This window comes from Amphibalanus amphitrite, unplaced genomic scaffold, assembly GCF_019059575.1.
Source record: "Amphibalanus amphitrite isolate SeventyFive unplaced genomic scaffold, NRLGWU_Aamphi_draft 001488F_arrow, whole genome shotgun sequence".
NCBI lineage: Eukaryota > Metazoa > Arthropoda > Thecostraca > Balanomorpha > Balanidae > Amphibalanus > Amphibalanus amphitrite.
This window is the reverse complement of record NW_024882981.1, coordinates 33,570-58,666: the sequence shown is the minus strand read 5'-3', so window position 1 is coordinate 58,666 and position 25,097 is coordinate 33,570. Positions and strand designations below refer to the sequence as shown.

At 57.3% G+C, this 25,097-nt stretch overlaps 1 protein-coding gene across 5 annotated transcripts in view; it reads left to right on the top strand.

Moving 5' to 3' along the window:
- Nucleotides 1–25,097, top strand: part of LOC122373401 (leucine zipper putative tumor suppressor 2-like) — a 44,021-nt gene that overhangs the window by 16,022 nt on the left and 2,902 nt on the right. For 2 of the 5 annotated variants that reach the window (XM_043351407.1, XM_043351405.1), the window contains exons 3-6: nt 13,923–14,128; nt 21,032–21,155; nt 22,607–23,175; nt 23,487–23,630. In XM_043351407.1, coding sequence (XP_043207342.1) covers nt 13,943–14,128; nt 21,032–21,155; nt 22,607–23,175; nt 23,487–23,630 — 1,023 coding nt within the window. In that variant the 5' untranslated portion in view covers nt 13,923–13,942. Of the gene's footprint in view, nt 1–2,503; nt 2,896–8,241; nt 8,696–13,922; nt 14,129–17,880; nt 18,121–21,031; nt 21,156–22,606; nt 23,176–23,486; nt 23,631–25,097 lie in introns of those variants that run through there. The other 3 variants (XM_043351406.1, XM_043351404.1, XM_043351408.1) reach the window with 3 other exon arrangements.

The following is a 25,097-nucleotide window of genomic DNA, read 5'->3' as shown; positions in this document are numbered from 1 at the left end:
CTGACCTTACCACAGCCGCGGACCGCACCGCTCAGATGATGTGTTTAGCGAACTTTCAGCTGGCTTCGGGCCTCGCAGGTAGGGGAACAAGACGGGGGTACAACACACCGTCCAGCTGCATTGTGACCTGCGGCTACGTTTGCCAACTGACATAATAAAGGTAGTCACACCTGCCGCTCAACCCGCGGTACAAATGCGCTTCAATACAGCTGTTGTCTGACCGGCCGCGAAGTGTGCAGCTGCCATCCGCTTAGACGCACAGCTGTCGGTACTCGGTAGGTCCATTCAGGGTATACTGAGTGAAGCTCCACCAGCTGCCACCTGTCTGAGCGCACAACTGCCAATTGTTCGACCGCTCACACTGTTGCCGCTTCTCTGACGACGTCCATGTGCGGCATGACTGCGCACGGCAGACGTCAGACCAAGCATCTGTCAGATGCTGCGCCGACGTCGAGGTGGTCCCTCGACGGCATCCTCCCCCTCCCCCTCCCGACCAGGGTTGTATACGACTCAATCAATAGCAATCAATTCAATCACGACAAATTTGGGAAACCAATCAAATCAATCAAGTCAGAGCAGTTTTCGGGAATTGATTCAATCGACTCAAACGCGACAATGAAAGGAATCAATCAACTCAATCAAACGACTCAAACCAAGATATACATTAGGTTTTTTGCCCCACCAACTTGGAAAAGTGTCCATAGCAGTCTGGTGTACCTACCTACCTACCTACCTACCTACAGAAGAAACAAAAATATTGTCATTTAAAATTATAAATTGCCATGCCATTCAAAGTTTCTATGTAATAAGGAAGGATACCTAGTGATGGACAGGTGGATCATGATATTGAGGTTCAATGGGTAGAATTGGAGCAGAAGTTTCATTTAATGGGTGCAAAATAACCCAGTAGTTGACTTCAACAAACGCCCCTTAACCCAAATCACCACCTTTCACCTAAAAGTTGTCAATTTAATTTTGGCCATATTCCAGCTAAGTCATCAGGCCATCTACCCCATGTAAAGCCCCCGTCTGTCTCTTATGTGAGTTATGCGGAGCTCTTCTGAATTGAACCCTGAACATAATGAACCTAGCTAGGTTACATGCCACACTGACACCATATTGATATGAAAGTGTTGAAAATGTGCTATAAATTTGACAACTTCATTAGGTATGCTTTATGAAGACAGCAGGAAAGCAGGTAGGTACCTACTTACCTGCCTAGATGTGTCACTGGCTACCAACAGTACCAACGAAGGTAGATAGGTTATATGTGAAGAATTCAAAACATTTTATTGCAATACAATTTGAAACTGTTAGAACTGGGGGATAGGGATGAGCATTAAAAATATATTTAAAAGGAAATGGAAAGGACAGGGACTCTGGAACCACAGGATAAGTTAAGGACAAAGGAAGAAGAACAAGGAAAATTAAATGCCGTTGGTCCGACTGCGAAAAAAACAAAGAAAACGTTTTGCCAAGAAGTATGCTAAGCTTTTATAAATCCTTATTCTTCGTCTTTTGATTTTTTGGTAAGATGACGTCATTGATTATCATGTAGTATGGTTGATCATCATAAAATAAATCGGTTGTACAACACCAATTTCGTTTTAATTATTATTTCAATTGAAATAAAACCACTTAATAATATTCGGTAAAATATTTTAAGGAAAATGAAATATGTTATGCCTAGGCTCTCAGGAGAAAAGGATCAACAAACGTTCTGCTGCAAATTAAACAATGCAGCAAATTAGCTATTAATGTAAACGTAATTAGCGAGACGAAAACGGCGCTTTTGTTTCAGTTATTTTTGTAGGGGTTTCAGATATTTATAGAGTTCAGTGGGTTGTTTCTGAGGAGATGTGGATATGTGAATTAGTAATTAATCACACTTTATTAGTATATAGGGCCTTGCACTTTATCATCTGGATTAAAAAAAAAATCCTGCTGAGTGCAGAAAGGTAGGTAGGTGTATCGCCAGGTTCTATCACAGGATTGGAGCAGTTATTGCAGTTGAAAGTCAAAGTTGGCTGTTCATGTTTAGGCCCTGTTCTTTATTTGGCCATCTAACTCCATATTGCAGTTGTGATGACAAGCAGTTTTCAGTGTAGTTTTGTGATCTTTGATGTCATCAATTGGTGTCATTATTTTTCGTCAACTAAAACTTATTTCAACTTTCCATTCAATCGACTCAATCATACGAGTCACTCTAATTTTCGGGAATCAAATCAGTCAACCAGTCGCTAAAGTCAAACGAGTCAGTCAACCAGTCATCTCGAAAAGTCAATCGACTCAATCCAATCAACTCAAAATATCCGCTGAATCAAATCAATCAATTCAATCGACTTGATTGGTATACAACCCTGCTCCCGACGTCCCCGTCTCGCTGACGCCGGGACAAAGCGTCCCCTCCCTCCCCTCCCCACGCCGTGACGGCGTCGCCGCTCGCTCGTCTCGCCAAGTTTACCTCGCGTGGGAGGGAGCCGGAGCGGCGGGCGAGCCGGGCGGGCCAGTGCTGCCGCGGCGGCGGAGAGGGGCGGCGCGCGGCGAACGGCAGGGGAGAGGACGACGTGGGGCTGCTGCCAGACGCTGTCAGTTGTCTGATAGAGCGCCACAGGATCGCAGTGTGGTTGGAGCGCGGTGAGAAGCAGTGAGTCGCGGTGAGTTGCTGTGAGATCGGCGCGGCGTAGTCACGTCAGTGAGAGAAGCCAGGAGAGTGGTGCTGCGCAGTTCTCAGCACGGGGCGCGTCCGTCTGTGGTCGGCGGTGTGAGCGAGGTCGGGCTGCAGCCATGGGCGGAGCCGCGCCGCGGCGGTGACCAGTCAGCCTCCACTCGCCAGAGCCACGATGCCTACCGATCGCGGTTCCTTCAACTGCTTCGGCAGCGGCGGCGGGTCAGGTGAGTCTGCTCGGCGCTCGGACTGGCCGCCCGGTCAGATCGTGCCGAGAACGGGCTGGGGTCACGACCGACAGCCGACCTTTGACCCGGCCGGCGCGGCGGGATACGCGGCCGGTGACCGCAGCACGGAGACGGGCAGTGGGGTCACGGCTGGGGGAACGACGGGCCGCGAGAAAAGTCACAGGTCACCAGCGGAGATGAGAGGCAGAGATGAGGAAAGAGAGTCTGGTCACGACATGCTGGACGCGGTTCCCGAAACTCGGCTGGTCATTCATATTGGAGATGCACGAAAATCGTGAGGTGAAAATCTGCCTCTTTCCAACAATGCAATGAGGGGACTGCATGTGGATTCACTGATGAGCTATTTATCCGACGGGACGAATATGGTACCTATCCATTTTATTAACCCTCGCCGGACCTATTGGTTTTCTACATACGCGCCGGCCGAGGGGGGGGGGGGGCGGGTACGACCCCCCCTCGCCGTTTCGCCCCTGGTGGAGCTAGCGCGTCGCGGAAAAAACGAGCGTGTGCGCCGTTACGAGACGCAGAGATTGGTACCCGATTTTAAGGTCCTATGTCAACCGGTGACCTCTGAGGTCAGGTCAAGTGCCCCAGGGTACGGTTCAGTTTTTGGTGAATAACTTCGCAAAAAACGGCCGCAGAGCGCCGATTTTGGCAGCATCGTGTTCGCCTCGCTCAGGCGCGTCGAATGATATACTTTTTGTCCGGGTCAGGTCAACTTGGGGTGTTGACCTCAGGTCAAGGTCAGGTCAGCACCCCCAGGTCACGAAGTTGGTCGAAAGAGGTCATGTCGCATATCATTCGATTCGGCAGGCTTTCCTGAGTCCATTGGTGCCTTTCCCGACTCGCTAGCTCAATTTGATCAAGAGTTATTGACGAAAAACTAATTTGACCTTGATGACGTCATAAATGACGTCACGCAAGGTCAACATTGCAAAAGTGACGCATCTAACCTTGCAAGGAGTGCATCAAATCACGATTCTGTGTGCTTGAGATAGTTGGCGATCGTTCCCGGCGCCAGAATAGCAGTTTGAATTTTTCCCCATTGACTTATAATGGTGAGGTCACGAAAATGACCTGACCTCATATGACCTTTAGGAAAAATCCGAGATATACAAGTTGTGGGACTCATAATGGATACTAGATCCTGCAAGTTTCATTTCCCTGTGACATCTCCTCTGGCAGTGAGGGCGTTGCGAAGTTGCGACATCTGAAGACCGTGCAGAGGTTCACTTATGACGTCATAGGTCAGTGACCTGACCTGACCCAGAAATGCGGTTGGTGTCAAAAGATCCGGCTTGGATCAAAGGTCAGGTATGCCAAGTTTCAGCTCTCTATCGCCAGCGTGTTCGGAGCTATCGCGAAAAAACCCTATGGGGGGGGGGCGGCACCCGCCCCCCCCCCTCGGCCGGCGAGGGTTAAATGAACGGCGTCTTTACTGAGCCCGGCATTATCCCAGTTTGCCGGAGCTCAAACCCATAATCAGCCTTGTCGAATCTAAATCTGAGTTCAGCGCTCGCTCCGTGGGCGTGAAATTTGCATCATTAATGCCCACTGCCGGACTGGTTTGCACCCGTATCCGAAGACAGGTCCGGGGCCGCTGTGGTCTGATTTGGAAACACCCATCAGATGCGTGGGAGGTGATGTTTTGAGTTCAAAACACGGCGTCACGTTCGGACTCGCTCCGCGGTTGCGGTCGTCCCTGTCAACCCTCTCTATGGGGTTGTTTTGGACCGCTCGGGGACGGCAGGTTTAGACCCGCACCTCCTGGACACGGGTTCGAACATGTCCCCAACTCAAGGAGCTTTGCAGCCTGGACGTGTAACCTGCAGGTGTTTATCATGGCGGAAATGATTACACTACCGGCGCGGTTATCACACCCTCCAGGACACACATGTGACGCTTATATGGACTGTTCTACAGGAACCACTCTGTCATACTAAGCATAATCCCAGCATACACACTGCATGCCGGATGCTCGCCTGCGGTATCACAAAGCATGTTCGTAGTGCTATAAGGAAATGCCTCACTACAGCCCCTTGAGACAGTGGGGCCAGCTCACACCTCAGTCGAAGCACAGAGTACTGAGCGCAGAGCACAGAGCACCTCCTCCCCCCGTTCGGCCTTTGGCCCGCACCATTCGCCCCTCCGCCGCTCCCCCGAGTGGACGCCAATATATGCACGTTCGTGCTGCAGCTGATCGTGTGCAACAACAGATCTCCTCTGGTAACTTGGGTCGGAGCGGGCAGCCAACGACCCACTTCTCCGGACAGCAGAGGCCGCGTGCAGCTCTCTCTCTCTCCCTTCTCTATTCGTCTCTCCCCCTCCCTCTCTCTCTCTCTTTCTCTATTTCCACGGACCCGTTGACCCGTTCGTGTCCTCTCTATCTCGATACTGTCTCCTCACATCCATCCATATAGATAGCCGCTCGATTCCAGCAGTATAGCGCCCAGCAACGCGTCCCACGCTCACCGCCAACCCGCTCCCGCGGCCTACTCAGCCAGATAGAAAAACCACACAACGTGTATCGACCACTGCAGACGTGAAACCAGTTATGGCGGACGTCTGAAAAAGTCGGCTTCACACCGTCCGAGGAATCAACGGCGCACCGGTGCCGGCGGCGTCGCCACGCGGCTCGCGGGAGTCTGTCGGCTCCTCTGCAGAGAGACGGCCCGTCCTGTGGCGCGGCCCGCGTCGACCCAGTTCGCTGCGTCCATTGTCCTGTAGGATCGGACTGAGGTGAAAGGCGCCGCGGAGGCCCGTCGCCGCCGCGAACTGGTAGGCAGCCGGTTGATTTTATCACCGAGAGCACCGGCCGCTGGCCTGCCCGATTAGCGAACACTATCTTGTCATCCATGTAGATGTGGCGGTAAATTTGCTATATTGAGAAAACGGACATTTTCCCTGGGATCTCGGAAGAAATGACGAAATGTCTCTTCCTAGTTACTCTGATGCTTACTATAGCTCGCGCTGCGTTTCCTCGTTTCTGATGTCGTAAAGTTGAAGAGCAGAAGAGGCTGGCCCGAGTTAATTGTATTGTGGCAACTATAGAAATTTCGCTAGGTATCTGCTATTGGAGGCCTGCTCCAAGGTGTCAGTAGAAAGAGTAGAAACACATACCTACATAAGGGAAAGACGGAACGACCTGAGGGAGAATCCGGAATGAACCACGGAACTGAAGTAAGCCGCAGCAAGAGGGAACGACACGACAATGCCGGCATTTAGGCACGACGATAGCAGCTTTTTGTCGACGCACTGTTTCACTATCAGGTCTGGCAAAAACGGGGGCCACGCACGCCGGACGCGGGTGAAGCGCCGGTGCCGCCCGTCCCACATGGAGGTGTCCCAGTTACCGGACATTGCTGAGACGACAGCTGTTCGGATCAGTTACCGGCTGGATCAGTTACCGGCTTAGTTATACGTGAGTCAGCAACTGGCAGCCTCAGTTACCGTCGGGACATAAGCTCAACTCGGTTACTTTCAACTTTGTAATCGAGGTAGAAATACAAAAGAGAAACAAATGGAATAAGTACAAAAGCATAGCGTTTAACTCAAAGCGGATTGGTCGTAATAGCAGCTGGGTACAGTCGAGCTAACAGCTGATGGGCTCATTACAGCATTGCACTACCCAGACTTGACCGCTCTTACGAGTATAACCACCGGAACTACCGGTGACCCGGCCACCGTTGTCCGACCGGGGACCAGTGACCGATGTCGGGACCACCCGGACCGCCGCTGACCGCTCCTGACCGCCGGACCGGACGTGCGGTGCCAGCCGGAGCGGTCGGTCCGGTCCGGTCACACGGGTCCATGCCGGTCACCGCGGAGGTTGGCCTCACAGGGCAGCGGGTGGGCCACCGACCATCCCGTCCGGCGCCGGCCACAGACCTCCGTCACTTTCCATCACCGCCGGCGGCCACGGCGGGCCATGCAGAGGCTATATCGTGTCTGTTCCGACAGTACCCCACGGATAACCGGGCGGTCGTTGCCAGTGATTCTGGTGCGCAGATCGGATCCGCGGCGTGCTCCATTCACCGTATTACTACCGCGGCTTTTGACATGGTAATGAAGTCGGCCGTTTCGTAGGGCCGTCAGATGACGACTGATCATGCAGGGGGCAGGTTTCTTGTGAGCAACCAGTGTCAGAGGTGGGCTCAGAGGTCGCCGTAACTCGGAAAGGTCGAGTCGGCATGCACTGTGAGTGGGCCCCATGGAGGGTAAACACGGGTTTCTCCCGGCGCGCCAGTCACGGCTTGATTTAGTTCCGTCGGAGAGCAATGGACGCCTATTGCGACGGTCGCTGTCGTGAGCGCGCGACGGTTGTAACTCCCTGGGCCAGGGAACATCTTCAGCGGACCACCACGCCGTGTCCCTAGACTCTGAGACCGAGCGACTGCCAAATGCCGTTGGGGAGTCAGCCCAGCGGCGCGGTATCGTCCAAATTGCCCGACGACCGTTAGGCATGCTGCCACAGCTCGCGATATATGCCGTTTGCCGCTGACAGATGGAGGGCAGAGGCAATGCCGTTTGGTCTGTGACGCTCCACTACCCACCAACATAGCTGTCATCCACTGGCCCGGGTGGCGCCGCCATAGACAGAATCCTGCAGAACGAAACGATATAAACAAACTCGCTGAATTCGGCCGGAAGTTTATCAGCAGGGGAGTTCGGTTTCCATGCATCGTGCAAGACATCAAATAAACTTAGTGCGTCCTATCCTTGACGAGCCAGATTCCTCTGAGAGCAGCTCTTCGGGCTAACCCGAGAAGCATGAGCCATTCTGCTACATACCGGGCTCCGTTTGACATAAAGCATGTCTCTCTCTCTGCTCTGCTGCACATATGCTGCACACAGTCCGCCCCGTGCTGGTGACCCCTTGTTCGACTTGGGTCACAGCAGGTCCGCTCCTGTTGGTTACTGGGACAGTGCGATCCCATCAGCCCGGGGTAGCGTATGGACTATGGAGCACCGGGCCGCTGTCGGCGGGGCGGGGCGGGGCGGGGCGGGGCGGGGCGGGGGCAGTCCGGGACAGTGTCCGGCCGGCTATCAGATGTCCGCTGTCCGCTGCTGTCCGCTGCGGACATCACGTGCCGCAGCGACTGCGGCTCGCTGACCCAGCTCACGGTCCGCCGATCGAACCGACCCGTCCGGTCCGCCGCCGTCCCCAGTGAGCCCTGCCGAGCTGACCCGGCCGGGGATGACCTCAACCCGTTCGCTACACCCCTCTTCGCGAGGGGGACGTGGGACTGGGAGCGAACCCACGCCGTAATTGCACCGTTTTCCGGTGGCGCGGTGGCGGCGGCGGTACCCGGGGCGGCCCGGTGTCAGTCGCGGCGGCGGCGGCGGCGGTGCTGCCAGGTGCTCGAGCAGCTGGTCGGCGGCCGGTGCGGTGACGACAAACAGGTCCGGTACTGCACCGGTAGACAGACAGACGGAGAGAGCGGTCGCGCTGGTCACCCCGACCCGCAGTGGTGCACGGCGGGTCACAGCGGCCGGTCGGAACTGCTCAGTGCTCTCCTCGCCCCGTGACAGCGCCTCTGACAGCGCGCGACAGCTGAGGATCGCTCGCCGCCGGCCCCTGTGATTTAGTGCGCCCGAGTGTCACCGTCGGCAGTTCCGGTCGCCGCGTCGCCTACGATGCTACTCACGCGGATGGCATCTGCTCTGGCACGTCGCAGACAGGCCAGTCCCATCTACGAGTCGGCCGACGAGCCTCGTGACGAGACACCCTCGCCGGGCTCGACCGTCTCGTGCGGCTCGTCTTCCAGCTGGTATCACGGTGAGCCGCTACGGACCGCGCCGCCACGCCGGCCGGCCCGTAAACAGAACGATAAATTTCGGCCCCGGTCGGCCCATCGCCGCCGCTTGTCTGATCTCACGCTCGGCCGAGCTCGACCGCCCAGCTGACTGGGCACGGCTGGCTGAGATTCTGGCTCTATAAGCTGGGTGAGCTCATAACCACCGGGGCAGTCTGACGCGGTGGAGGCTCATGGCGACAGGATGAATGGCGCTATAGGAGGGGTGAGGGGTGAGGGATGCCGCTCATTAGAGGGATTTATGTAGGGGGCAGCTGGTGGCACAGCTGACGGCAGTAGGGCCGTACTGTGGTCGGGCCGAAGCCGGAGGGGTGTTCACGGGCACCGCACACTGCTGCGTGCGGTGTGTGCGGTGCGTCCAGCAGGCGTGGGGGTAGGGGTTGGGTAGGGGATGGGTAGGCGGTTCTGACGTCACGGCTGCGTGCGGTGGACGGTCCGCTGTGGCCAGTCCCGACCGGCCACAGCGATCGCTGTGTGCGGTGACGGAAGGCTGACGTAAGGACGCACTGGGCGGAGCTTCGAGGCTGTGTGCGGTCCGACCGCACACATGGCCCGTGAACAGCCCTCGGGCCTCAGCACTATCACACTATCACTACCACAGCTGACGGGGAAGGTCTGTGGCGTCCGTGTCACACCGGCGACACGCCGTTGTCGTGTAGACGCCGGGTGACTCACCGGGGGACGGGCACGGCCGGGACACGTCGGACCAGCGGAGGCCACCGCGGCCGCCTCCGCGGCCTGTCACTGCATGTTCGGTAGCAGCTAATCAGGGACGCCGCATAGCGCCACAGGATCTTCGATGCTCGGTTTGAGTAGCTGTAACATTTTATCGTGGAGTCGCAGTATATCTGAGCCTGTGCCCTGTGGGTCGCAGAGGTTTGATTCGACTTGTTTTTGTAAACGGACCCACTAAGATCCAACCATCATCTGGAAAATTTGGTAAAATTGTGGGGAAGTCGTCACTCTATTTCCCCGTTTTGACAACTGGTCACCGCTTATCTGTTCCTTGATCCAGCAATTATTCCGCCGGATTTCTCGACTCACCGCGCAGCTGTGTCGGCGGCGCGCGGCCCAGACAGCCGCCGGCGCCCGGTCGGCGGACGCCGCGCCGTTCGGCCGCTTTTGTTCGCGGTCACCCGTCAGCTCGGTAACGGTGCTGTCGGGCCGCAGTCGGCGGGTTACCAGCTTACCGGCTCGTCTGGCCGTCCCGTGAACCGTGTCCGCGTCCGGAGGAGCGGCGTGTCCGGTGTGTCCGGTGTGTAATCGTCTGTGTCCGCCGCCCGATGTCCGATCGCTGGCGGACAGTGTCCAGTTGAGCCACTCCTCTATCCGGGTGGGCGACTGGCCGTGTCCGCTCCGATGGCTGGCACTCTGTCTCCGGCTCTTTTTGTCCGGAGTCTTTTGTCTCGGCCCGTGTCCGGTGTCCGTCCGCCCTCCTGTGTCCGGCCGAGCGGCTGTGTCCAGACTAGAGTTGCAAAATTTCCCTACCGCACTACCGGCATGCCGGTAATTTTTCACTACCGCAGGTTTTTTCGTGGTATCTGGCATGTCTTGCCGGTAGCATGCCGGTATTTTTGATTTTGCACAAAAAAAATTATCAGCATATGATTCAAACTTTGGACACTAAGAGGCTATTGAATTGTAATAAGTTGGACAATGGGTGGCTGTTGGGTGGGGCGGTTACTGAAATTGCCAAAATGTGGCCTCTCATGTAGGGGTAAGCCAAAATCAAGAATGCAGGTTTTTTAGTATGCCGGTAATTTTGCGGTTTTTTTTGCTTGGGGCGTGGTAGCATGCCGGTATCCCAGAAAATGTTTGTGGGGCGGGGCGGTGCCGGTAGCAGCCCATTGGGAAAACTTTGCAACTCTAGTCCAGACGTCTGTGTCCGCCCGGGTCGCCCCGACCCGTGTCGCGCCAGTGCCGAGCCCAGGTCGGAGGGCACGCTCCCTGTGGCCTTGCACACTCGTCTGCGCTCTCACACCCGTGTTCACACGCCTGGGAACGGATCATTCTAACGGCATGCTATTTATTTCAATAGGTGTGAACCACGGTGACGCTTGAAAGGCCATCCGGGCCGGCGCGCGACTATGAGCCCGCTAACCTCGCCGATGGAGAACGAATTGCGAAAGGTCTCCATGGACGCCGAAAAACCCCTGTGGCGTCTGATGGGATGATGTAAAAAACTCCCACGATGGAGCGCGCGTCCAAGTCCTTGACGAGAACCGGCGTTGACAGGGGTTCAGGGTCGGAGACCGACCTGAACAGAGGATTCGGGGCGGGTCATTGTTGGAATCAGAAGGGTTTACAGATGATAAACCGTTGGTGACAGAAACAGAACAGGCACCGAGTCTCAGGGCTGTGCCGAACAAAAACCGAGCTAGCACAGCTCGAAGCCACCTTAATTAGCTCTATACCAAAAACAACGTTTATAAGAAGATATGAGGTCTGACGATATCGGCCCGATGACTTACATCAATTAGTGTTTATCGCGCACCCCGATAACGAGAGTCGATTAGTTTTGTTTTCGAGTTATGCTCCGGCTGCGGTCGGTTTAAGTGGGATCGGCTGCGGCGCCCGAGGCTCCAGGTGCGCCGGCCGCCGCCGGGCCGCTCGGCCCAGCTGTGTGTGATAGGTGTGGGCGGAGCGCCGAGGGCCCGCCGGAGGCGCCGCTGCCGCCGCCGCTTCCGTTGCCACTACCCTCCCCCACTCAGCTGGTAATGAGTGATGTCGGGTGCCCGAGCCGCCCGGCAGCGAACGACCGGCGGGCAGCTGCGGCAGAACGAGCAAAAACCAAGACAGGGAGGTGCGCCCCACGAGCGGCCGTTCGCCAGCCGACGCCGCGTGTTTTAAACCGGAGTGCTAGCGTGTGATATGAAGTGAGCGTGCGCCTCTAATGGACGGCCCACGGCTCGGGTAACAGCCGGTGGGTGCCTTCAGAGCGGGGACGGGCCGGGCGGCCGGTAAGTGCCCAGGTCCGGTGACAGAACGGGGAGGGACCGGTAAGTGGCGGCCGGTGATTTCCGCCGGCAGACGTCGGCACGCGGCCCATTAGACGCCGCCAACAGACGACCCCGGGAGACGGTCGGCCCAAGGTCAGGGCGACTGTAAAATCAGACGGCCATTGTCTCTGAGAGGGATTGACAGCGCTCTCCGAGCCCCGACCGAGGGGCTCACCCCGACCGAGGTGAGGACTGAGCCGTATAGCGCACATGGGCTTTGTTCACCGGTCATGATTCGGAGCGGCCGGTCTCCTTGGGAACGGTACGGATGCACCATCCAGGGCCGGGGGAGAGCGAGTGATGGTGTCACTTTTATATCACCATAAAGCTCGAGTGAGGCAGTTAGTGTGCTCACCGGACCATCGAGCCCAACCGGCGGATGGAGACTCGAGAGAAGTACTGTCGGCAGGTCTGTCAGCAGGTGTCTATAGGTGTCGAAAGAGCCGATCAGCAACAGTCGCGGAGATTTGTAGGCAAGCTTACCACCGGAAGGGTTTATATTGAGGCGGTATTCAGCCATCATGACCTGAGCGTCACTTATTACGAAGTCCATGGGCTTTTATTTCTCTCTGTAAAAAATATTGCTGACAAATCACCGATCCCTTTGGTTCACGAAAAAAGCAACGATCAAACTAATACAATAAACAGCTTCTGATATATTATCCAATATTCATCCATGTATCGACATCCGTGCCAGTCGCTGCCACCTACTCAGGATATTGGGATATCTGACTGCGCCGACAGCCTACGAAGCTGCGCTGTTTCCATTCACCCAGTACGAACAGTTCCAATCGGCGCGGAGGCCCGTGCGCAGTGACCGGCCGCCGCGCCCGACCTCGGCCGAGTCCGTCCGTCCACGCCACTGGATGCACCGTTAAATCGGCTGCGATATAATCGGCCGGCTATCGGTAAACAACGCCTCGGAGCCGGCCAGGGCCTGATCAGAGGCGGCTCGGTGGCAGCGAGGGAGAAACTCGGCCTGACTCCAGGCGGCGCCGGTCCGCGGACGGGATACCGGCGGGTGCAGGCGCGGGCCGGGGGTCGCCCAGCCGCTCCCACGCCCGGCGTCTGGTGCCGTTGCCCTTGCACAGGCCGCCAGGCGCCATACCAATGTCTGCAAGGAAGCCGCTGCAGGCGTCAGTTGACGGTGTTGCTTCTGCCCCCGGGGCATGGGGCCACAGCCGCGCCGGTGCCTATCCCAACGGCGGGTCCCGACGCGGAATGCTGCCGTCGTCTGACCTCGGCAGTATTGGCGAGCGGCACACATTCACCGGCCGAGCCCCTGTTCTTTTCGTTGGCGAGCTCCCGTGTCGTCGACGCCCAGGCAAAAATCGCCGGGTGATGACAGCCCAGATATTTCTGGAACTTTCCGACACGCAATCGGCCGATGGCTAATGGCTTCATCATGACTCCTGGCCGGCGGCCGAGGGCGTGGGAACCCGGCGCCGGGGACTGGTTTTCAGCCGTTGGTGACGGGACGCTGCCGCGCCGCCTCGGCGCTCGAACACAGCTGTGCGATACGCCCGGTAACACTATGAAAGAAAGACTAATAAAATGCTTCATAGCATTGTCACGGGGAGCGCCAAGTGGTGTCGGGGAAAACGAAGGGTTGAAACGGCCGCCAGAAAACAGCGCAATTATGACTGATACGGAGCACCCGTGTTTCCTGTAATGTGGGAATACCTACTGTGAGAAAATGTGCTAAGGTGGCTTGCAGTTCATATTTTGCATCGGGTACATTCCAGAGCGGCCGTTGGTCGGCCCTCACCAAGCACCCGGTGCTGGGTCCCTTCTGTTTCTGAGGAACTGTCCTGGTACGGTATACGAGTACCTCCTCTTCACCCAGCGCTGTTCTGGGGATCAGCTCTGTTGCTTGTGTGTTGTCACCTCTTCCTAAAATCTCTCAGTCTCTAAACATTAGCCTTCTGACGCCTGACAGCAATCTCGGCTGTTTACCTCTCACATTTTCACATAAACACCTGTATCTCGCCTCCCTGTGTAGCCAGCACGCTAACGTAAGCGAAATGTGACTCACCCTGACCTGACCCGGGTATGACTCGCCTTGACCTGACCGGAGTGCGACTCGCGCTGACCTGACCGGAGTGCGACTCGCCCTGACCTGACCTGAGTATGACTCGCCCTGACCTGACCGGAGTGCGACTCGCGCTGACCTGATCTTCTCTCCCGACAGGCGTGGGCGGCTGTGTGGCCATGGCGCGCGTGGACAGCGGCCACGAGACTCTGGCCGATGATGACTCGCCTACACCCACCTACGACAGTGACGGCGCCGACCTCAACAGTACGCTCTCCGAGCAGCATATCTACGAGGAGGTGGCCAGCAAGACGAGCCGCGCGCCGCCCAAGCTGCCGGCCATCAGCGGAGTGCTACAGAACACGGTCAGTTGGGGAGCAGGGCATCCGTCCGAGCACGAGTCCCTGTGAATCTCTGAGTAGCTGGGTAGGGTTCGGGACTGGTGGTTACTAGCGACGCTTGCCCGATCGTCGCGCCTCCCGTGTGTTGACCTCACTGGGTCGATACTCGGTGGCAGACGATCGGTTGGGTCGCCACATTACATACTAGCAGATTGCTGTCCGGTAGGACGGCCTTTTGTCAGCTCTTGTGTATCGATGGTCTTGGAAATTACATACGAGCAAGCCCAGTAGCTAGAATAAGAAAATACATGCCACTAGCGCACTTGATGTTCACGTATCCACATACCAGCTTCAGTTTAAAACCATACATTTCTCGTCCAACAGCTCACTCAGTGACCGTCCTGGCCTCCAGGCTCTGCAGGTAGAACTAGCTCACTTTGCACTTCAATAGATCCTTGCGCTTGGTTCACTTGTCAGTCTATCATCAGGAAAAGCCGAGCTGGCGATTGGAAAAGCGCGGAACAATCTAGGACCTTGCACTGCTGTCGGGAAGCCGAGTCGAAAACAACCGTGAAGGGATGTTGTACACCGGTGCTGTGGCCTTGCCAGGCCTGCCTTGGCGTGTCCAGGCAAAGTTTGAATTAATTGGCAAGAAATCGTTTGTCACGCTTGTCTTGTTTAGAGCCGTCACCGGGTGCGGAAAGTTGTCCGATTTCTGGAAGAACTCGGTGGCGTCACGGCGATTGAAATCTGTGCGGTGAAGCGCCTGCCCAAACCTGTCTGTCCGTCTGTCACTGTGGTGACCGGTCGAAGCGGGTCGTCACTGCCGGTCGAAGGAGTCTGTCACTGCACTGACCGGTCGAAGGGCGCCTATCACAGCGGTGACCGGTCAAATCACCCCTGCACTTAGGGCTCACCAGACCGGGACTTTAGATCGCCACCACCGCCGCCGTCGTCGCCGAGCCGTGCCGGCCTTGGCTGCCGGTCGTTAGCGAAGGGCGATATGTATCCGACGGTCGGTGGGCCGGTCGGTCGGCGCACGGAGCGGCGGACACGCTGCCGATGGAGGGGTGCTCAGCCGTGACGGACACGGCCCCTCCCTACCGCCGACCCAGCGGACACGAGAGGCGGGCAGGCTAGCGAGGGTCAGGCTAGCAGGCTTGCTAAAGACGAGAGGCGGGCAAGCTAGCGAGGCGATAGGTTAGCAGGCTAGCTAGAGACGAGAGAGGCGGGCAAGCTAGCGAGGGTCAGGCTAGCAGGCTAGCCAGAGACGAGAGAGGCGGGGCAGGCTGGCTAGAGATATACTAGCAGGCTAGCTAGAGACAAGAGAGGCGGGCAGGCTGACTAGGGATATACTAGCAGGCTAGCTAGCTAGGGACAAGAGAGGCGGGCAGGCTGGCTTGGGATGGAGCTGGGAGGGACGCTGACTGATAACAGCTCTGAATGGATACCGAGAGTCCCTATATGGATACAGAGAGTCCCGGTATGGATACCGAGAGTCCCTATATAGATGCAAATAGGTCCTACCTGGATACGGAGAGGTCCTATCTGGATACCCAGAGATACTAGTTAGATGGATGGAAAGGGGACCTGGTGGGTACAGAAGGGTCTTTGAAGGATATTGATGGACTAAGAACTCGAAGATTCTATATGAACACAAAGCGACTGGCTGGTCGCGGGGGAGCCCGCCGATCGGCGTGATTCCGCGTTGCGGCACCGTACAGGTGCCGTGACAGCGTGGTCAACCGCAAACACCGCACCGCGACCACAGCCCCAGCGGCCGGGCGGCAAACCTCGCGGTCGTCCACGCCGCGTCGGCGCCGTCCCACGGCTCCCAACGGATCTCCGCGGCGCGCCACTTATGGCGCTGGCTAATGTGAACAATGACTTCCGTAGTCACGGCTCGCGCGGCGATAATCTTCGGCCGACGTCTTTGGCCAGCGGCTCGGCGTCTGCCATCTGAGAATTCCCAGCGCGTTTGGAATATCCGAGTGTGACGATCAATCACCGGATCGCCTATCGGACCGGCCGTCGACAAATTGGAGAACGGGACCGGAGGCGCGCGGCGGCGCCTCTGGTACCGGGACGGACGACCGTCAGCGGGTCGGTCCGTGTCCTCCGGCACCGCTGGGATAGCTCTCAGCATGGCTGGGGACACGACAGCACTGGACAGTGGCATCCACATTCCACTGGTCGGTGGAGGGGCCGCCGAATCGCGCAGGTTATCAACAGTCCGCCCGGCACAGACTTCCGTATCAGGGCGCCCGCACCATTTTTACTATGGAAACTTTCCATCGCCTGCCAAGGTGAGGACGCCCGTTCCCCCGATTCTGGCGTCACATGTCAACTAGCTCAACAAAAGGAGTTCAAGCGAAAAATCAGCATTTCCTACGGGAAAACCATGTCTGTTGGATGCCACCGGCGGATTTGCTTGTGTATAAACCATAAAGCCGAAACAGAGATAGATATCATTTAGGTTATAACAACCTAAAAGGCTGCAGTGACTCAGTGATGTTAATTTTGACGCGTTTGTAGATTTCGCCGTTAGAAGTGGCGTCCCAGCACGAAGGTCAGGCTACTCGGCTGGCGGTCACGCGAGGTCCAGCTCAGCGCCCCTAGCGGGCTAACGACAAACTACTAGTTTGAGCAGTGGTCACCCAAATCCACTCCACTACCCCTTTCTTTTTTACAGCGATGACTATTAGCAATTAACGCGTTTTTATTGGCAGAATGATGGAGCGCTAAGCGTCTCCAATTGCGTCTGTGATTCGATCTCGAAACTCATTAGATGGCGTCAGCTGGTATGCGGACGGCGGACGAATTTGGCCGGCGGACAGACGGCGGATCGGACAGTCCTGGCGTCTCTGATCTGTCGGACCGGTCCACTGTCCAGTCCAGCAGGTGTATGTACCGATCGACCGACGATAGTCGCCGATCAGCTGACATCGCCGGTAAATCGTCCGACCAGCAGCCAAAGATGGGGCGCCGTCCGTGTCCCGGCTACTGAGTGCGGTTGAGGAAGGGTTGCTGAATATACGCCGAGTCTCATGAGGGATAAACATGGAGCCTGTTGGTTGAAGCCTGCCGCTGCTAGTGGTTTCTAAGAATGGTCCATGGATTAGCTGATGTATGTGGCAACTGAGGCGCCCGTTCCGATCATTGATTCCACTGATCACCGAAGGCCGAGTGTAGCCAATAACCGTACACCATCAGTGGGCCTATGCGGGCCATGCCGTTTAGTTGAGTGAGAGAAGGTAGCCGCATTTCAGGGCCTTTGGAAGCTATCTCACGAACGAAACAAACACAAGATCCATTGGGCCGTTGGACACGAGTCATTTCATTCCCGTGACGAGCTGCGCCAGCTCCATAGCACATCACCAATGGTCCTAGAGCTGACAACATCCCCAGAATACACCCTTGAACGGCATTCGGCTCGTAAGCGATTGACGCTTTGATCTGGTTGCTGGGGAAAGGTTTCAAGGACAAGAGCGGTCCGTATATCCTTAGGTTTTAGGTGCGGATAAAAAGCAAGTAATGGCACGGTTCCGACGCTTTTTAGAATCGATCCACATTCTTTCTTGAAACAAATTTAGTTCTGAACGAGTTACCTCTCGAGAACCAGCAGCCGCTCTTTTTCAAAAGCATGAAAAGCAGAACGACGCGGCGCTCCCTCGCTCTCCGCTGACTGCCCGGAGCTGCGGACTGCTCGCCGCACCCAGGCCGCAGCTCGCCAGCCGCAGCTCGAGCTGCCGCGGCGCCCCGCCCTCAACAAGGTCACAGCGGAGCGCGCCGGCCGCCGGCGCCGGCCGCAGTGAGCGCGGCGCCGCAGCTCTGTCCGCCGTGGCCGCAGCGCCGACGCCGCGGAGGAGGAGCAGTGCTCGGAGAGCCGACGGACGCTGGTGGGGCAGAGTTGGTCGGCGGGACAGGCCGTCACCATGAAGAGGTCCGTGTCGTGTTTTAACCTGCGCGCCACCAGCGGGAGTGACGACGAGCAAGAAGCAGAGGAGGCGAAGGAGGTGGGTGAGCCGGTGGTGGCTAACGCCCAAAAGGGCACTCGCTGCTTCATCTCACTCTGCTACATCAGCCACTGCGTGTATGGCCGCGAGCACCACCATAGGGTGGTACGAGAACATGTGCACTGGACGCGTTCTTTCTCTCGTTGTTTCACAACTTCGTTACAAAGGAACTGCATGGACGATTCTCATTCAATCGGCAGGCTTGATGAGTGAATGTGGATATCAATCACATAATTTAAAAGGAAACAGCCAAACTTTTCGCGAGCACATGCACACAATAGGTGGCATTGCTGAAGGTGTCTTACAACGGCGATGACAATTGAAATATAAGGGCGCTCGGACTTCCAAAGTCATTTGTGTTATCGGGTATCCAGGTGGCCGGAGCTACTAATTGTACTAAAAAAATCACTCCGTCCAGGGATGTAGCTCGTGCTCTGCCCTCGTCTCCACTTCAGCCGTTCCTTCCCGCCGTTCCATACGTTTTGACCCGCCTTACGGCGCTCCCAGCGGAGGCTCTCTAGCCTCACTATAGCAAGCGACGGCCCAAAGTTCACTGGGACGCTGCGCAGTGACGAACCTCGACCGCGATCGCGTGCTGTGGTCCGTGAAACGGCCCCCAACTGTGCCCCCGCCAGGTGCGGCTCCCAACTGTGCCCCTGCTCGTGTCCTACCGGCTCAGGACAATATGGTGCTGGCCGTCCGACATCGGCCGCCAATCCCGTCCAGTCACTTCCTGCTCTAGCATGTCCTGCCCCGTCCGGTCCCGAACCTGCAGGCGGCACCCTTTCTGTCCGTCCCTTTCATCGTGTATATCCAGGTCTGGCCTGACCTGTCCTGTTCAGTCCTCTCATATCCCAAATCCGACTGGCATCCAACTCTTCCCATATCATCATTTCTTCCTCATATCGCAAATAACAAAACATTCCATCCACACCGTGCTCACTGCTCAGTGCTCACTCGATTGTGCACCAACTCACGATGGTAGACCGCGCGCCATCACGCCCTACCGGCGTCTGCGTTGCTGCTGGCTGCTCGCTCGACCTGCACTGTGCGCACGGACGGCTCCTCCGACCAGCCTGAGAGGGTGTGTCGACGGCAGGACAGACGTGGAGGGGCGCAGCCTGTCGGGATAAAGAGTGCGCCCCTTCCCAGGCGCGCCGGTAGGCGGGATTGGAGGGGAGAGGCGCCGGGCTGAACAACATAGGTGGGGAGGAGAAAGCGTGCCGGTGTCGGGAGAAGAGCGAGCACGCCAGGTGAGGGTGCTCGAGCGAACCCCAGGCGAACTTTGCTGCAGATGGACATAGCAGGTGGAAGCTGGGCATTGTGCGGCAGAAGGGGACGATCGAAGGGTGCGAGTTATGCAGACGGACGCGACTGAGGGTGGGGGCCGAGCTGTGCAGACATGCACGGCCCGACGGTCTGTTGGGGAACTTTGCAGGCGGGCACGTCTGGAAGGGGGCGTGCTGCGCAAACCAAACCAGTAGGTACAGCTGGAGGCGAACTGAATGGTGCATGCACAAAGCACAAACAGGGGTGGAAAGCAGGTGCAAATGTGGGGTAACTCGTCGGTAAGTGCATAAGACCGGCAGTTACCAAGTAGGAGCTGAGTTTATGTCCCTAACCCTGCAGTTGCAAGTTTGAGCTTGCCGTCGTGCGGCGTCGGACAGATGACTGATGATCATGCTAGGCGCGTCGTCACTGCAATGCCCCGGCCACCCGAGCCGGTGTTTGCTGTGGTCCACACCGGCCCGGGCGACATGCGAGCCCCGCTGACGAGTCATTCGTCACCGAGATTGCACCTGCAACCGCAACCACTGCACTGGCCGTCCCTCGGTGTTGGAACGGCGGCAGACTACTCGGACACCAGTGTACGCGGATTATCTAACGAGCATCCGATATGCACAACACGTGGCAACAGTCGTGTGGAACGACAAACGCATCCGGGAGGACGCTGCTCTATTCTGCACCGCACGCCACCACTTTGACTAGATTATGAGTGTAGAAAATCGCTGGATATCTGCATAGGCGGCGGAAAGGGGGAAGGGGGGGGGGGCGTGCCCTTCTTTGATTTGGGCATTTTAACATTAGCCCTATGGGCGTTGCATGGAAAGAATGGGACCAAAAGTCGGCAGTGCCCCCTCCCTTAATTGAAGGTGTTCCGCCGCCACTGGATGTCTGGAAAGAATGGACGCTCCGTCACCAGGCGCGTGCAGTCTGCCAGCTCGTTGTGCTCACCATATATCTCTCCCTCTCTGCGCCGCTCCGACCAGGTCGGTACACCGGCTGACTGGGTGCGAGGGTGGGTCCGGCCCGGGATGAGCTGGCGCATCCCACCGGGCGAGGCCGGGCTGATTCAGCGGCGCACACAGAGTGCCGCCATTGTGGAGTCAAGGTCTGCCGCTGACTGCGCAGATTGGGACGGACGGGGGTCATCGGCTGAACCCGCCCGGTTCGAACCGATACGGGCAGCTGGGGAACAGCTGTCTGTAGCTGGGGGAACAGCTGTCTGATGAAGCTGGGGAACAGTTTTCAGCAGTTGAAGGTAGATGTATCTGACGGCGCTGATACAGGCGGCCGATGGAAAGGACAGCGGCCGAACGATTAATTCAGAAAATTTCACAAGACATTAAAATATGTCCGCCCATGAGAGGCAGTGATAAGTACCATTTAACTCTGTCACAATGCATAAAGGACGAGGCGTTTACGACAGTGAGCTAGCACGGTGACCTGACATGTGAGTCTGTGACCTGACTGGGTGAGACAAAACTGTGGTGGTGGAACATCAATCTGCCCCCGAGTGTACCGCCCCGGTGCCCTGACATCTCCGTCTCTACTCCGACAGGGTCTCGTGATTCGGCCGGTGGCGTTCGGCCGGTGGCGTGCCCTGACATCTCCCCTCCTCCTCCGACAGGGTCCCGTGATTCGGCCGGTGGCGTGTCGGCCCACGCCCACCCACACACCGGCCGCCACACCCACACGGTTCGGCAGCGTGGAGCGGATCAACATCGGCGGGAACCGGACGGCCCACTACGGCAGTGAGTACTGAGTATAGAGACGTCCCCGTCCACATTTAACACCCAGCGCCCCCCGGACGGCCCACTACGGCAGTGAGTATAGAGACGTCCCCGTCCACATTTAACACCCAGCGCCCCCCGGACGGCCCACTACGGCAGTGAGTATAGAGACGTCCCCGTCCACATTCCACACCCAGCGCCCCCCGGACGGCCCACTACGGCAGTGAGTAAAGAGACGTCCCCGTCCACATTTAACACCCAGCGCCCCCCGGACGGCCCACTACGGCAGTGAGTAAAGAGACGTCCCCGTCCACATTCCACACCCAGAGCCCCCCGGACGGCCCACTACGGCAGTGAGTATAGAGACGTCCCCGTCCACATTTAACACCCAGCGCCCCCCGGACGGCCCACTACGGCAGTGAGTATATAGAGACGTCCACGTCCACATTTAACACCCAGAGCCCCCCCCCCCCCCGGACGGCCCACTACGGCAGTGAGTATATAGACTAGAGACGTCCCCGTCCACATTCCACACCCAGGGCCCCATCCTAATTCTGGTACCGGCTCGGAGCCGCTGAAAACCGAGGGGCTGCATAAAGGATAATGATGGATAATGTCAATAGCACAGATGAGTTCTCGCATCTTTCATATAGCTATGCTACACTCAATTCTGAAGCTTCCAGATCCCAAAGTTCGTTTTGGTCTGGAGCACTGCTGAATGCTGACGTGCGTCACACTGCAGGTAGCGCCACGAACATTTCCTACAGGCGGCGCCCCAGTCGCGCCGGAGCTCGAGGCTAACCTCGCACGCAAGGGAGGGAGGGATCAGGGATCCATAGCGTAAAAGGGACGAAGGGAGGTAGGAGAAAGACACAACCCATCTCCGTCCGACCGAATCATCACCAGCCTCCCAGACAAGCCTGGTGGGCTGGGATGAGATCCAACGCACAGATTCCGGGTTCGAGCTGCGCTGAGAGCGTGACAGGCTGTGCCACTGCGTTCACAGTCTGTGATAAGCTGATACGACTGCGGTCGCGGTTAGAAGTTATCGGGGGAAAATCGAGTTATGCAAACCACTGGAGTTTGCGAAGCATTACGGACAGCATAACCTGCTTTCTCGTTGAGAGTTTTCCCACGCTGATAACAGACTAGAGCTTGTGGTGTTTTGTCATGGTTAATGATCTAACGCCTAATGGTTTAATGATTCAAATTACGCCGTAATTGAATTACGTCAGTAATGGTGCACTGTATACCAATCTACCGTCGCTTAGGTCTGACTAAGCAATGACGAGGCGTACTAAGCTGAATAATTAACCAACTCTTGTAAAGGAACCATTAACCAGCTAGGCTAAAAACTGTTCCAGTCCGAAACTATTCATCCCACACCTAGCACTCGTCGTCCCCAGCTGAGGAGCCCCTAGTAGTCAGTAAGACGTCGGCTGAAACTGATCCCTACTCGTTTGATCCCACAGGTGCGCTGGAGCTGAAGTCAGCGGGCGGCACTGCCGGCGACCGACGAGCCAGCTCCAACATGGCCCGCGCGCGGTACGAGAGCCTGGACAACCTGCGCTCGGCAGCCGCCGGTGAGCCGTACAGCTCCGCGGCGCTGCTGGACGAGTACCGCGGCCTGCGCGGGGCGCGCGCCCCCGAGCCGCGGCGCGAGTCGTTCAGCGGGCGCAGCGAGGCGGCGCGGCCGTCGGCCTACCTGGCGCGCCACGACTCGCTCCAGTCGCTGTCGGCCGGCGGCGGCGGCGGCGGGCGGATCGGCGGCAGTGTGCAGAACCTGGCCGGGGAGCGGCGCGACCCGTTCCAGCGCAGCAGTGTGCCGCGCGCCGGCTCCGTCAATAGTGAGCGCCTGGCGTACGCTGCGGCGGCCGCGGCGGGCGGAGGACTGGGCGCGTACGGCGCTGGCCGAGCCATGGAGTCGGCTGCCTGCACTCCGAGTCCGTCTGACTCCGGGGTGTCCGGTCTGGAGGCCATCCTGAGGGAGCGCGACTCCGAGATCAACTTCCTGCGAGAGACCATGGAACAGAATGAACAGGTGAGAGGCCCACTGTCGGCGCCAAGAGCTGCGACCGGTGTGAATCAGGACTGTCCATTGTCCAGCTGAATGGAGTGGCACGCATAATGGATCGTTTGAGACTCCCGACTGCAGTGTGTAGAAACAGCCTTGTTTGGCAGGTGCATAGTCATTTATTTGATGTTGGCATCGTATATTCCATGTCTCAAAATCTGTAAGCGGTGTTCTGACCCGTTCACAAACTCTATGTGCGCTGTGCTGTCCCACTCCAACTCCGCATGTTACGTCGATGTATGTACCACCCTGACATCTACCCGGCCCATGCCATCCAGGTCATATTCTCCGTCTACCACGAGAAGGAGAAGACATGGGAGAAGGAGCTGCGGAAGATTAAGGCCATCTACGACAACCGACTGAAGGCCAGCCAGCAGCGCGCTCTCAAGATGGAGCAGATGCTCACCATGCACACCTACCAGGTAAGCTAAAGCTCACCGCGAGAATGTGAGAGCGGTGTGCTGCCACATGGTGGCCATTACAGCGGGGCAGGTCAGTGGTTTAGGCTATCAGGATTTTTGCCAAATGCAGCAACACATCCATGTCAGATAATTGCATAGATGCAGCTTGTCAATACGGGTAGATCATCCAACGGTCTCAATTATGTCGATATTTAGAAAACCGCAGACAGGTGGCACCTTGTAGCGTTATGTGATGAACATTAAACCGACGCCGATGCATTCTAAAATAGCAACAACTGCAGTCAAATTGCATGCCAGACGGTGTTATCGGCACCGGACCCTGAAGATTGGCCGCCAGATTACGTTTTTAATAGCCGGTATGTCGTAAAGTAATCCTGAGTCTGTCCATCTTGTCAGACATTGTGTTCAGTGGGGCTTGACTGTATCCAGTTGGCGTGTCCAAACGGATGCTATTGTCCTTTGCTGGACAGTGGCCCCACCGGGTGCCGGACGTAGTGCAGTAGGCCGGAAGCGCTGTACAGTGGGACATCTGTACGAGGAAATATACCAGTAGGCTGCAGGATAGATACGTCTGCCGTTCACATCCTCTGATCATTGCAGTCTAGCACGGAATGTCCCCGGAATCGTCTTTGGTCCACTCACAGGGATCACAAATGGTCCGACTCCCTGGACAGTCAATGGTCCAACTCCCCTAGACCATCTATGGTTCAACTCTAAAGACCGTGGTCCAACTGAAGCTCGGGCGTGCCGTTCGGCTCTCCCACGGTTCGAGCCGCTCATAGCGCCGGTCATGAACGGCAGATCTCTATATGGCCGCTGGTTCCGGGAAACAGAGCGAGCGAGAGGGGGAGGTGGGCTTGGGGAAAGAGTGGGCTGGAAGGGCGCAGAGGTCACCCAGTCGGCGCGGGGTACGCCACATGCAGTCAGAGCGTGCTCCACCGGGTCATGATGCTGCACGGACGCTGGCGTCTCCGTGGTCTGGGAGTGTCCGACCCTTACTGCACCCGCGACCTCCCGACCTCTAAATGCCGCTTTGGACGACGATCATGGAGCGTTCACCGGAGAGCACCGCCGCGCCCTCGAACTACGCCTGGACGGGCTGGCGCGCTCCAACCTCCCATAGATCACAGCCTCCCTGCCTGGCGGCAGAACCCTCCCCGCGGCGCCAAAATACTCCCCCCCCCCTCGCGATGTCGAGGTACGCACGTAAGCCGGAGGGGCAACCAGCAGACGGTACAACACTGCCCGCATCACTACCCTGCAACGCTATGTGTGTGCCGCTCCCGCCGCCGGCTGCGATAACCGACAATCTGGGCCGCCGAAACGGCCAGCTAATCACAGGCATCATAACGACTGGATGCCTGCCGGTATCGCTCGCAGGCGACGTACGCCACACGCACAGCGTTCGCGTGCTCAGGCGCAGGGTCCTACACGGAACATCGCCGCCAGGTGCCCGCTGGACCAGGC